Source organism: Octopus sinensis, linkage group LG22 (assembly GCF_006345805.1).
Source record: "Octopus sinensis linkage group LG22, ASM634580v1, whole genome shotgun sequence".
NCBI lineage: Eukaryota > Metazoa > Mollusca > Cephalopoda > Octopoda > Octopodidae > Octopus > Octopus sinensis.
The window spans coordinates 15,704,075-15,717,850 of record NC_043018.1 but is presented as its reverse complement, the minus strand read 5'-3'; the positions used below and the strand labels follow the sequence as shown (position 1 = coordinate 15,717,850).

At 39.6% G+C, this 13,776-nt stretch overlaps 1 protein-coding gene across 1 annotated transcript in view; it reads right to left on the bottom strand.

Moving 5' to 3' along the window:
- Positions 1 to 463: 463 nt before the first annotated feature.
- LOC115223143 overlaps positions 464 to 13,776 on the bottom strand; it is a 142,835-nt gene continuing 129,522 nt past the window's right edge. Inside the window, exons 84-89 of the mRNA XM_029793566.2 lie at positions 12,626 to 12,794; positions 10,833 to 11,008; positions 7,092 to 7,349; positions 4,566 to 4,680; positions 2,587 to 2,704; positions 464 to 807 (exon numbers count right to left, since the gene is read on the bottom strand). Of these exons, the coding sequence (XP_029649426.2) occupies positions 729 to 807; positions 2,587 to 2,704; positions 4,566 to 4,680; positions 7,092 to 7,349; positions 10,833 to 11,008; positions 12,626 to 12,794 (915 nt within the window). The 3' untranslated portion in view covers positions 464 to 728. The remainder of the gene's footprint in view (positions 808 to 2,586; positions 2,705 to 4,565; positions 4,681 to 7,091; positions 7,350 to 10,832; positions 11,009 to 12,625; positions 12,795 to 13,776) is intronic.

Here is a 13,776-nt window from a genome sequence, read left to right as displayed (position 1 = left end):
CGGAACGTCAAAAGCAGTCACGACTGAATGCGTGTTGTGAACTGAAAGAACAGTTGGAAGTTGAGCCAGACTTTTTTTCAAAAGTCATCACTGGTGACGAAAGCTGGTGTTTACGGAATTTACAGATGTGGAAGAGAAAATAAATGAGAGCTGTTAAACGGCATCTCTTTGCGAGAGTTCCAACACTACTTTGAATAGTTAAAATCTTGTGGACAAAATGAAGAAAACAAGTAAAATTTAATCATGAAAATAACTTTTATTTATTATATGTATAATTTTTTTCTTTTTTACAAACTTTATTTACGTAAATGTATATATAAATACACATGCATATATATATATAGATGTGTGTGTATACACGTGTATATATAGATGTGATTGTGTCTGTATGTGTATATTTACATATACATATATCTTACAATAATAATTTCAGTAAATTTACAGCGGCAGTGTTAGTTTTTCGTACATAATCTCATCTTCTTACAATATAATTAGATTAAGACAAAAAATATTATATATTTATTAATTGAAAAGAGATTATTAAAAAAAATGCAGACAAAATGATTTAATAATGATACTTTATAATTGAGATTAATTAATTAAAAAGAATACAAACAAATTGGGTAAAAAACCGGAGGTAAGATAACAAATAGCTTAAGAAAGTTGTGGTGGTCTGTCTTGGAATGTAAATAATGTGGGTTGATAACGATGGTCAATTATGTCTTTTATTAAGAGTGATAAGCATAAAGGGATTCAGACATCATGCTTCTGTCTTCTGTTGAAAATTTTCTGCTCTTTCTTTGCCTCCTGTGGGAAGAAAACAAAAGAGATTATCAGAGTGTTTTCTGTTTGGGCATGTCAGGATTGGACACAAAACATAGAACACCCTAACAAACCAACCAATAAGGGAACCTCTTTCCGGTATCAAGATTCTACTCTGTATACATAAGAAATTTGGTCAATCTTCTATTTGATCAAATGTAAAAAGGTTCATGAATACTGTTTATGCAAAAGAAACCGTGTGAGGCATGGAATGCACGGCCCATCATTTAACAAACAGGAATTGGAATATCACAGCCGAATGAAGATGTCAGTTTGTGAGGATTCCTTTTTTTGTGTTGCATGTGGACAGACATGTAGACGCTGTGTGTGTGTGTGTGTGTGAGGGAATGCATGTTTGTGAGTGAGTGTGCATACATGTGTGTGCCAGTGAGAATGTCTGCAACAAAATATACATTAGCAAGAATTCATGTGTGTATAAGAGTGCATGTATAAGAGAGAGAGAGAGAGAGTGTGTGTGTGTGTGTGTGTGTGTGTGGTGTCTCTGTTAGTGTGTGCATATGAGAGCGGGTTTGTGCATGTGTGGAGGAAGAGTGTTTGAGTGAGAGTGTTTGTGTTGGAGGAAGAGTGTTTGAGTGAGAGTGTTTGTGTTGGAGGAAGTGTTTGAGTGAGAGTGTTTGTGTTGGAGGAAGAGTGTTTGAGTGAGAGTGTTTGAGTGAGAGTGTTTGTGTTGGAGGAAGAGTGTTTGAGTGAGAGTGTTTGTGTTGGAGGAAGAGTATTTGAGTGAGAGTGTTTGTGTTGGAGGAAGAGTGTTTGAGTGAGAGTGTTTGTGTTGGAGGAAGGGTGTTTGAGTGAGAGTGTTTGTGTTGGAGGAAGAGTGTTTGAGTGAGAGTGTTTGTGTTGGAGGAAGAGTGTTTGAGTGAGAGTGTTTGTGTTGGAGGAAGGGTGTTTGAGTGAGAGTGTTTGTGTTGGAGGAAGAGTGTTTGAGTGAGAGTGTTTGAGTGAGCGTGTATGCATATGTGTAATTGTGTGTGTATGAGAGAGAATGTGTGTGTTAATGAATGGGAGTAGATTTCAGTGTGTCTGTGTGAGAACATCTGTGTGTGTGTGTGAGCGAGATGAGAATGTGTCAGATAGTTCATAAGTGCGTGTGTGTGTGTGTATGTATGTATGTGTGTGAGTAAGGAAGGGACTATGTTTAGGAGAGAGTGTGCATGAGACTGTGTGAGAGAGAGATAGTGAGTGTATGAGCCTATATATATATTTTATAAAATATAAAATATAAAAATTTATAAATATAAATTAATAATTTTAAATTTAAAAAATGTAAATCTTAAATTTTATATATTTTATATATTTTGTATATTATATTAATTATTTTTATTTTTATGCTTTGGTTTATGTTTTTCACTGTTTGATTTGCCTAATAGTGCTTTTATCTCTAATTTAATTTATATATATATAATATAGCGTTAGGAAGGGCATCCAGCTGTAGAAACACTGCCAGATAAGACTGGAGCCTGGTGCAGCCTTCTGGCTTCCCAGATCCCCGGTCGAACCGTCCAACCCATGCTAGCATGGAGAACGGACGTTAAACGATGATGATGATGATATATCCATCTTATCACAATGGTTTCTCTGGTAGACCCTTTTTTTAAGTAGAAGAAATGGCTTAGATTTTGGCTGCTATTTCTGAACTTCAGTATGTGGTGATGCATTTCTTTTGCTGACCCCTCAATATTAGTATATATATACATATATATATATGTGTGTGTGTGTGTGTTTGATTAAAAACGTGAATCTTACCATTTGATAAAGAAGGCAATGAGAACCACAGTCAAAACGAAGAGCGCAACTCCGATAACAATTCCGACAATCATCATTGTTTGTTGATCAGATGATGGTGCGTCACATTTGTTGTTTTCTGCAGAAAAAAAAAGAGGAAAAGAAACATGGAATTAAATCTTAAACAAGATAAAACTTTATATACATAGATATAGGAATGTATGTATATATACTTGTATATACAAACATAGTGGAGGCGCAATGGCCCAGTGGTTAGGGCAGCGGACTCGCGGTCATGATTCCCAGACCGGGCGTTGTGAGTGTTTATTGAGCGAAAACACCTAAAGCTCCATGAGGCTCCGGCAGGGGATGGTGGTGATCCCTGCTGTACTCTTTCACCACAACTTTCTCTCACTCTTACTTCCTGTTTCTGTTGTACCTGTATTTCAAAGGGCTGGCCTTGTCACTCTCTGTGTCACGCTGAATATCCCCGAGAACTACATTAAGGGTACACGTGTCTGTGGAGTGCTCAGCCACTTACACGTTAATTTCACGAGCAGGCTGTTCCGTTGATTCGGATCAACCGGAACCCTCGTCGTCGTAACCGACGGAGTGCTTCCATATACAAACATATATCTCTATATATATTGTTATATTTTGGGATGGTCATTTATTTCTTCTATTTTTTTTTGTCAAACACATGTTTTTGTTTTTGTATTTGGTTTGCAAGATTCTGTATGTGAATTCGTGTGTTGAAACAAATTTTGTTGTGTCTGGAGAGTCACCCTAGACAGCATATTTGTTCTTCACTTATTTATTATTGTTTTTATTTTATCTTATGACCATTGTCTGGAAATCTTTCGTCACACATCTGTGACCTCTCCAGGTTACACGTGGATGGTACAGGTTGCTGAAGAGGTCTCAGATGTGGGACAAAAGATTTCCAGGCAATGGACATAAGATAGAATAAGAACAGTTAATAAATGAGGGAAGAATGAATATATAGTTCATGTGTTTATTTGGAAAAAGGAAGAAAATTATTGTCTTGAAATATAACAATATTTGTTTCAACACTGTTTCAACATCAGGAACCTTGCAACACAAATTCATATATGTTTCTCTGTATACTTGTATGTGTGTGCTTGTCTATGTATATTTTCACTTCCTTTGCCATGTCCGTATTGTTCATTTACTCTTTGTTCTGCTTTGTTTTTCATCAGAATGCTCTGACTCCAAAGAGAATAATGTCAATTCTATAAGGTTGTTAAATTTTTCTCAACTGATCAATGAACGAACCCATAATGGCTACTGGAAACAACTGTAAGTCTAATTTACTACCATAAAGGTATATGTAATGACCATTATTTATAACTTGTCTTATCTATTATATAAAATCTGGACGCCATTCATCAAATTTGATTTTGATTTCACTTGCCTCAACAGGTCTTCGCAAGCAGAGTTTTAGTGTCCAAAGAAGGAAAAGGTGTGCATAAGTGGGCTGGTAACGCCCCTGGCATAGGCCACGAGATTATGGTCTCACTTGGCTTGCCGGGTCTTCTCATGCACGGCATATTTCTGATTCCATTGAATTAGGTACTTAAATTGAGGTACCTTCTTAGGGTCCTGACATACAGAGAAACACCCTTTTCTGTTAAATATATTACTAATGATCCAATATGTAGATAGATAGAGAAGAAGATACGCATAAACTGGTATACAGTCGACTATTATACTAGAAAGGCGGCGAGCTGGCAGAAATGTTAGCACGCCGGGCGAAATGCGTAGCCGTATTTCGTCTGCCGTTACGTTCTGAGTTCAAATTCCGTCGAGGTCGACTTTGCCTTTCATCCTTTCGGGGTCGATAAATTAAGTACCAGTTACGCACTGGGATCGATGTAATCGACTTAATCCGTTTGTCTGTCCTTGTTTGTCCCCTCTGTGTTTAGCCCCTTGTGGGTAGTAAAGAAATATATTATACTAGTATGTCAAACGGAAATTACCTGTGTCAACTGTCCACTGGGAGCGACTGGTAGCTGAAACACAGAACTCACAGGCAGGGTTCGATGGATTCTTTTCACGATCTGAATAAAATATTCCATCTATAAGACAGCAGCTCTGCAAAAAGAAAAAAGGAAAAAAATAAGACAAAATTGAAATTAACGTTAAGGGGAGGAAACTTTTGAAACATGTTTATATAACAACAACAGCAATAATAATAATGGCGCAGGAGTGGCTGTGTGGTAAGTAGCTTGCTAACCAACCACATGGTTCCGGGTTCAGTCCCACTGCGTGGCATCTTGGGCAAGTGTCTTCTGCTATAGCCCCGGGCCGACCAAAGCCTTGTGAGTGGATTTGGTAGACAGAAACTGAAAGAAGCCTGTTGTATATATGTATATATATATGTGTGTGTGTGTTTGTCTCTCTAGCATCACTTGACAACCGATGCTGGTGTGTTTACGTCCCCGTCACTTAGTGGTTCGGCAAAAGAGACCGATAGAATAAGTACTGGGCTTACAAAGAATAAGTCCCGGGGTCGATTAGCTCGACTAAAGGCGGTGCTCCAGCATGGCCGCAGTCACGTGACTGAAACAAGTAAAGAAAAAAAAAGAAAAAAAAAGTGGTTTCAAAATTTGGCACAAGGCCAGAAATTTTGGGGGACAGAGAAAGTCAATTAATTCGACTCCAGTGCTGAACTGGGACTCATTTTATCAACGTGAAGGGATGAAAGGTAAAGTCAACCTTGGTGGAATTTGAACTCAGAATGTAGAGATGGATAAAATGCTGCTAAGCATTTTGCTTGGCACAGTAACAATTCTGACAGCTCGTGGCCTTCATAATAATCCTTTCTACTAAAGGCACAAGGCCTGAAGTTTTGGAGAAGGGGATAGCTGATTACATCGACCCCGGAACTTGACTGATACTTAATTTATTGACTCTGAAAGGACGAAAGGCAAAGTCGACCTCGGCGGAATTTGAACTCAGAACGTAGCGACAGACGAAATACTGCTAAGCATTTCGCCCAGCTTGCTAACCATTCTTGCCAGCTCGCCGCCTTGTTTCAGTCATTGGACTGTGGCATGCTGGAGCACTGCCTTTAGTCGAGCAAATCGATCCCAAGACTTATTCTTTGTAAGCCTAATACTTATTCCATCAGTCTCCTTTGCCAAACTGCTAAGTTATGGGGACGTAAACATACCAGCATCGGTTGTCAAGCGATGTAAAGGTTGGGGGGCAAACACAGACATACAAACATACACACACATACATGTATATATATATATATTATATATATATATATATATGATGGGCTTCTTTCAGTTTCTGTGTACCAATGTTTTGGTCGGCCCGAGGCTATAGTTGAAGACCCTTCTCCAAGGTGTCACACAGTGGGATGAACCCAGAACCATGTGGTTGGTAAGGAAGCTATTTACTACTCAGCCACTCCTGCGCCTTTCATTGAAATCTCCCTTTTCTCTGCTCCCAATGTTTTCCAAGAGGTCAATGTCATTTTGTCTGATTGTGATAAGAAACTGACTAGAACAGATTTTTATAAAGCCCTGTGTGATGAAATATGACAAGCTAAGTAGAATCGCTGTCTGCCACACACACAGGCTTGTCCTTTCAGTTGCCGGTGCCACTTAAAAGGCACCCATGCCAGTGCTGCTCTAACACACCCGTGCCAGTGGCTTGTAAAAAGCACTCAACACACTCTGCTAAGTGGTTGGCATTAAGAAGGGCATCCAGCTGTAGAAACCATGCCACAACAGACAGCTACAGTCTGGACACCCCCCTCCTGCTAACCAGCTCCATGTTAGACTGTCCAACCCATGCCAGCATGGAAAAACAGATGTTAGACAATGATGATGTGTATGAAACTTTAAAAAGTCTGTCAATCTGCCATTTCTAGAATGGGTCTTTATTTAACAACTGTGAAAGGATGACAGGCCAAGTGTACCTTGGTGCAATTTGAACACAGTGCAGAAAATCAGAAGAAATACCATTATATGTTCGAATGTCTTTGGATATTTTGGTGTTTCACCCTTCAGCATTCAAGGAACTCTTTCAAATCTAATGCTTATTTATTTGCATTGTCTTGAATTAGTCACGCGCTATCTCATAGCCTTGAGATTTCAATGCTGTGATTGTTTATTTTTAGAATGATCTTATAGGGTATGTGTGAGAAACCAGATCTGGCTGGTTTAAAAATAAGACAGAATACTTTGGTTGTACACAGCTGGTTTAACCCTTTCGTTACCAACCCGGCTGAAACCAGCTCTGGCTCTGTAGTACAAATGTCTTGTTTTCAAAAGTTTTGAATTAAAATCTTCCACCAGATCTTAGTCACAATTTATGTTCCTAACACTAGCTGAATGATAACTAAGTTATTTTACTAAATTCTTTGTTATATTTAAAATAATTGAAAGAAATCAAGAGCATCTCAAAATAAATACAGTAACGAAAGGGTTAAATGCCTAAGTGTTAAGATGGATATTTTAAATGAATGAAGTCAAGAGTGAATTACAAACCTGTTGAACACTGCAGTAAGATGAAATTTCTTCTCTTGATACTCCATTAATTAAGGTCTCATTACAAGAAACGCATTGCTTAATATTTGCTGTTAGATAGACAGCACCGACTTCACTTAACTTTTGGTTCAGCGATAACTTGAGATAAACATTCGATTGTTTAGGCAAAGGACAATTGATGCTAAATTGAGTAACAAATTCACCATTGATGTTATCTTTTGTAACACTGCTTCCAATTTTCAGCCCATCGAGAGTGATCTAAATAAATTAGAAAAGAGAAGCAAAAATAGTGGGATGTTATTTTGTTGTAAGTTAAAGTAAGGTAAACTACTAAACAAGTAATAAAATATGTGCTGGAAAAATTAAGGAAAATAGTAAATGAATCCTTTATTGGCTTCAATGAATACAGATTTGATGAAATCAAAATCCTTTGAACAAATCTCATGAAAATATACTTCTTCTTACCTTTAACCCTCCAACGCGGAGTATAGACCACTTATAATTCAATTCCATGTCGCATAATTTTCGCTTCTGTACTTATACTCTGCCATGAATGTCCCCCTTTCTTTAGTTCCTTTTGTGTTGATCTACGCCACGAGTTCTTAGGCCTACCTCTCTTTCTATATCCAACCGGTTTCCACTTTAAAGCACTTTTCGCTACATTTGAAGTTTTCTTTTCTAATTGTGCTACCAATCCACTTCCACTTTTTCCTAAATGTTTGCTCCCTAATCGAAACTTGATTTGCTCTTTGCCATAGCTCCATATTGCTTATGTGTTTGGGCCATCTAATTTTAAGTATACTACGCAAGCATCTGCTGATGAATGATTGTATTTGCTTATTTCACTTGACTGTTGTTTGCCATGTCTCAGCCCCATACAATAACAAGGAGACAAAAGAAAGCAATGTTCAATTCCAAGTTAAAAGGATTCAAATACTTCTCCATCAGCAGCCAGGATTCACGGAAACAAAAGAGAAGACTGTAATCCCTGGGTCATAATCAGTGCCTGACCAGGAGATCAAAATAGTAAATGGCTTTTTGGAGCAAATTACTTAGATGGCAATACTGTGAAGATGACCAGTAGGATGGATTCTGACAGCATTTAGAGTGGAAGCACAAGAATTGCCCTGTCATGTCACCACCAGAACCCTGTCCTAGAACAAGACCGAGGAATCCAAACCAGAAGACAGAATTGGGATTGATGTTCCTACTATATTAAGCTGTCATCGTACACTTGTCTATATATATATACTCACATACATACATCTTACATATCATCATCATCATCATTCATTTAGCGTCCGTTTTCCATGCTAGCATGGGTTGGACGGTTCAACTGGGGTCTGGGGAGCCCGAAGGCTGCACCAGGCCAGTCAGATCTGGCAGTGTTTCTACAGCTGGATGCCCTTCCTAACGCCAACCACTCTGAGAGTGTAGTGGGTGATTTTATGTGCCGCCAGACAAGGCTGGCGAACGGCCACGCTCGGATGGTGTTTTTTATGTGCCACCGACACAGGTGCCAGACGAGGCTGGCAGACGGCCACGCTCGGATGGTGTTTTTATGTGCCACCGACACAGGTGCCAGATGAGGCTGGCGAACGGCCACGATCGGATGGTGTTTGTTACGTGCCCGCAGCACGGAGGCCAGTCGATGCGGTACTGGCTACGGCCACGTTCGGATGGTTTTCTTGTGTGCCACCAGCACTGGTACCACAAAGATACAAATTCCATTGATGTTCATCTATTTTGATTTGATTTGATTTTCACTTGCCTCAACAGGTCTTCACAAGTGTCACAAGAAGGAAGGAAGGTATGCACAGGTGGACTGACTACGTCCCAGGTAGGGGCCACGGGTTATGGCCTGACTAGTCTTGCCGGGTCTTCGGATGGTATTTTTATGTGCCACCGACACAGGTGCCAGATGTATATATATGTGTGTATATATGTATATATGGCCTGCTCGCTTAGCCAGCGGGGTGGCATCATTCGAAGGCTAAAACAATGCGAACGCATTGTGACCAGTGATGTGTAACAACATCTGATGGTCTGGTTGGTCACGTGATCACATGATATATGTATATATACACACATAAACATATATACATCTTACATATATGTATATGTGTGTGTATGTATATATATATATATATATATATATACATAGAATTATATTTTTTCTTGTGAATTATTTGCCCCTGTATAGAGAGTATATTTTTTCACTGGTGGCTGTAATTTGATTTCAGCGCAAAACGAATCAGTTGCAGAGCAGACTTCAATACGGCCAGTTTGGGTATCTTTTCTTGGTAATGAGCACTGATGACGATAAGGTAATTTATTTATTTAAATTTATTTATTTTGCCAGTACAGAAACCAGTTCACCCGAGTCCTTATTCTTAAAATATACGTTAAAGAGATTTTATTGACCTAATCTGCTTTCAGTTGATTTCTGTAGTTATCATCGGTGTAATTTTGGCAATTTAAATGGGAGTTTTGACTGTTGTATCCAGCAGGCAGACATACTTTGTATGTCCTTTGATTAATTTTAATCCTTCAGCTATTTAATGCTTTTCTTGGGCCTGTGATTGCCTGTATTATTAATTCTGTTATCATTTTTCAAATAGTCATTCCAGACGATAACAAAATTAATAATATCTTAGTAAATTAATTTTTGAGAATTATATTTTTTCTCGCAAATTATTTCCCCCTGTATTGAGTACATCCATACTTACATACATATCAGCATCATCATTATCATTATTAACATTTAATGTCCGTTTTCCTTGCTGGCATGGGTTGAGCAAATTGACAGTAACTGGTAAGGCCAGGGCCCACACCAGGTTCCATAGCCTGCTTTTGGTTTGGTTTCTTTGGCCAGATGCCCTTCCCAATGCTGACCACTTTACAGATTGTACTGTGTGTCTTTTATGTGCCACCAGAACCCACACCATCATCATAGTTTAATGTCCGTTTTTCGTGCTAGCATGGGTTGAACGGTTTGACCGGGGTCTGGGAAGCCAGGAGGCTGCAGCAGGCTCCAGCGCCTGATTTGGTAGTATTTCTACAGCTTGATGCCCTTCTTAATGCCAACCACTCCATGAGTGTAGTGGGTGCTTTTTACATGCCACCAGCACAGGTGCGCAAGAAGGCTGGCAACAGCTACGATCGGTTGGTGCTTTTTATGTGCCACCAGCACAGAAGCCAGTCAAGGCGGTGCTGGCATCGGCCACATATGGATGGTGCTTTTTAGGTGCCAGGGTAGGCTGGCAACGGCCACATACGGATGGTGCTTTTTAGGTGCCAGGGTAGGCTGGCAATGGCCACAATCGGTTGGTGCTTTTTACGTGCCATATATTTTCTGTTATTGTCTGAACTGAGCAAAACCTTGTAAGTGGATTTGGTAAATGGAAACTGTCATACAAAGACACGAGTGTGTGTACAACAGGCTTCTGTCTACCATATCCACTGACAAAGCCTTAGTCAGTCTGTGGCCAAAGCAGACAGCACTTGCCCAGGGTAGAAGCTAATCAAGTCTCCCTCGTCTAGAAATTCCCTTTGTTTTGTCAGCTCTGAAACTGTGGGAGCTGGACACTTGTTTGACAACTAACGACTGTCACTTCACTATCATGACAGATGGACATGATACCTCTTGCTGCACACATGAAAGCTAGGAATAGCTATTGTACAAGGAACATTCCAAACATTAATGTAAGTTAGAATGTTTTATCTTTTTGGGGTACTTACCTCCACTGTTTCATAATGGCAGGTAATCTCAGAAGCATTATAGAAATTGCTGCCAACAACATTCAAGTTGGTGCAGTTATCTTTATCACATGCAGATGGAGCAGCAACAATCGGTGGCTCAGTCTTATCAATGGAACAATCGCTTCCCGTGTAACCGTCTTTACACTGACACACACCTGTTTGAAAGAAAGAAACAAGAGACAAAATTAATAGAAAAATAGAGAATCATGAATTCATCCTCATTGTCATCGTTTCTAGAACCACTTTTCATTTTAGTTAATTTTTGGCTCAAAAAGCAAAAAGCAACACCATGTAGGGGGACATGGAGTTATGTACAGGGATGTTCATGTAAAGAGTTCAGGCCACTTGTGGTCAAGGGAGACTTTGAACCGAGCGGTTGTCGGCATCTCTACCATCTCGTCCGGCAGCTTATTCCACGGATCCGCAACCCGGACGGAGAAAGCCCCTCTCCTTCGATTGAGATGAAATCGTCGCAGATAGAGCTTTTTGGAGTGACCCCGCAGCTGACACTCTGGAGCAGGAGTGAAGAACAGCTCTTTCGAGAGGTTACACTTTCCGCTTATGATGTTGTGAGCAAGAATGAGATCACCACGGTGGCGGCGTTTTTCTAGAGAATAAAGGTCGAGCGTCTTCAGCCTTTCTTCATAAGACAAATTCTTGAGACCAAGAACCATGGGTTAGACCTGTAGTTCTTAACCAGGGTCCATACGACCCCTGGGGTCCGTGCAAAAAAGACAGTTAATAGTGGATGCACTGTAATATTCTAAGGGTGCATGAAAAAATTTTTACTTTGGATGTATTTATTCCAAAGAAAAACCGCTAGGTTTCTTTCTCCAACATTTTACATAGTTCAACCTACTCTTTTGGCCAGACACCCTTCTTCATGACAAACTTCACTTGCTTTCAAGGGGTGGTATTTTGTTCCATTGGTCTTTTCCCATTGAAACACTGCAGAAAATGAATGACCCTTCTGTGTTTGCTTGGATTTGACGAGCCTGGGGACTGTGCCAAGCTGCAGTATCTGCATCTGCTTTGCATAATTTCTACATTTGGAGCTCCTGCAAAATGCCAACCACTTTGCAAAGTCTATTTTATACATTTTTTTTTTTTTTGCACCGGTAACCTGTACTACTGAGGTTACCAGTTAACTTGCTGTGTCTGAATAATGAAATATGGGGTTGGCATGGATGGAAAGCCTTTTATCCATAAGTTTGTCCTATCAGGGCCACCACGAAATCAAACAGCAATAACAAACATGGACCATTGATTAGCCAATTGCAAACCCTTAATTAATGACACTGTTACTCTTTTACTCTTTTACTTGTTTCAGTCATTTGACTGTGGCCATGCTGGAGCACCGCCTTTAGTCGAGCAAATCGACCCTGGGACTTACTCTTTGTAAGCCCAGTGCTTATTCTATCGGTCTCTTTTGCTGAACTGCTAAGTGACGGGGACGTAAACACACCAGCATCGGTTGTCAAGCAATACTAGGGGGACAAACACAGACACACAAACACACACACACACATATATACATATACATATATACGACAGGCTTCTTTCAGTTTCTGTCTACAAAATCCACTCACAAGGCATTGGTCGGCCCGGGGCTATAGCAGAAGACACTTGCCCAAGATGCCATGCAGTGGGACTGAACCCGGAACCATGTGGTTGGTTAGCAAGCTACTTACCACACAGCTACTCCTGCGCCTATTGTTCATAAAATATTAATATATTTAAAAAATAGTATTTCCAAGGGAAACAGAACTTACCATCTTGACAAATTTCTTGATTGCGACAATCACACACTGATTTCAACTGCTCTGGTTCGGGTTCCGTGTTGTTTTGCTCCGTCATACTGTCTCTTGAAGAAATGGCATTCTGACAGCTGCTTATTACACTACTGCTGATATCATATGTCCAATCCAACTGTCCAGTTAACTAAAATGCAAAAAAAAAAAGAAAGAAAAATAAGATATAGCAAAATATTAGCAATTATGTCACAGTTATATCCTTTTTTTGTCTGAAGAGGAAAAGTGGCCTCTTTGACCATTTTGTGGAACCTCTAAGATAAGTGTGTAGAAGATGATTAAGGAAAAAATGTGATGGATATCTGCAGCTGGAAATAATGCATGAAGATATTAGGTTGTGTTTAGACTGTGACCAGACCCTTATCCTAAAGACTGCTAGAGTCAATTAAGGGCCAGGCAGTTGTAATAAACTGGCCAATTCATTAAGACTACCATTCAACAACTGTTTGTACAATCCATCAAAGAGGCTTACACACAGTTTCCATCTACCAAATTCCACTCAAAACTTGAATCAACTGAAAGATATCTAAAGCGGGAGATGTCTAAACTGATGCCTGATGTGAGTGAGCCTGTAATCATAGGACCATTAAAACTTTATCTCTCTGTTGTAATATGAAGATATTTGGACAAGTGAAAGATGTCAACTACTCCAGGCAGCTTCACTGATCATTATCAAGTCTGTTAAATACAGCAGAAAATACCAGCTATATATTTATTCTCCAGACTTCATTTATAACTGTTTCTGGTTTAGGGACGGTGTCAAAAATTTTGAAAGGAAGGGGTAGGTCAGTGTCAGCGACCCTCAACAGTTAATTGGTTCTTTGTTTTATCAATGCCAGAGGGATAGAATCAAATTGATCACAGCGGGATTTGAGCTCATAATGTAATGGGCTGGAATGAATAATGTGAGGCATTTTTTCTGACACTGCAATGATTCTGCCAGCTCCCTTCCTTACCCTCCACTGTGCTTTTTATAAGCAATGAAATTCGTCCCCCTCCCCCAATTCTTGTGTCTCATATGCATCAATTTTTCTTTCAGGTAATCTTTGAAGAAACCAGCAAGAATGTGGAATATAGAGAAACGAGTTGGATTCCCTGAATTACTGAAATGA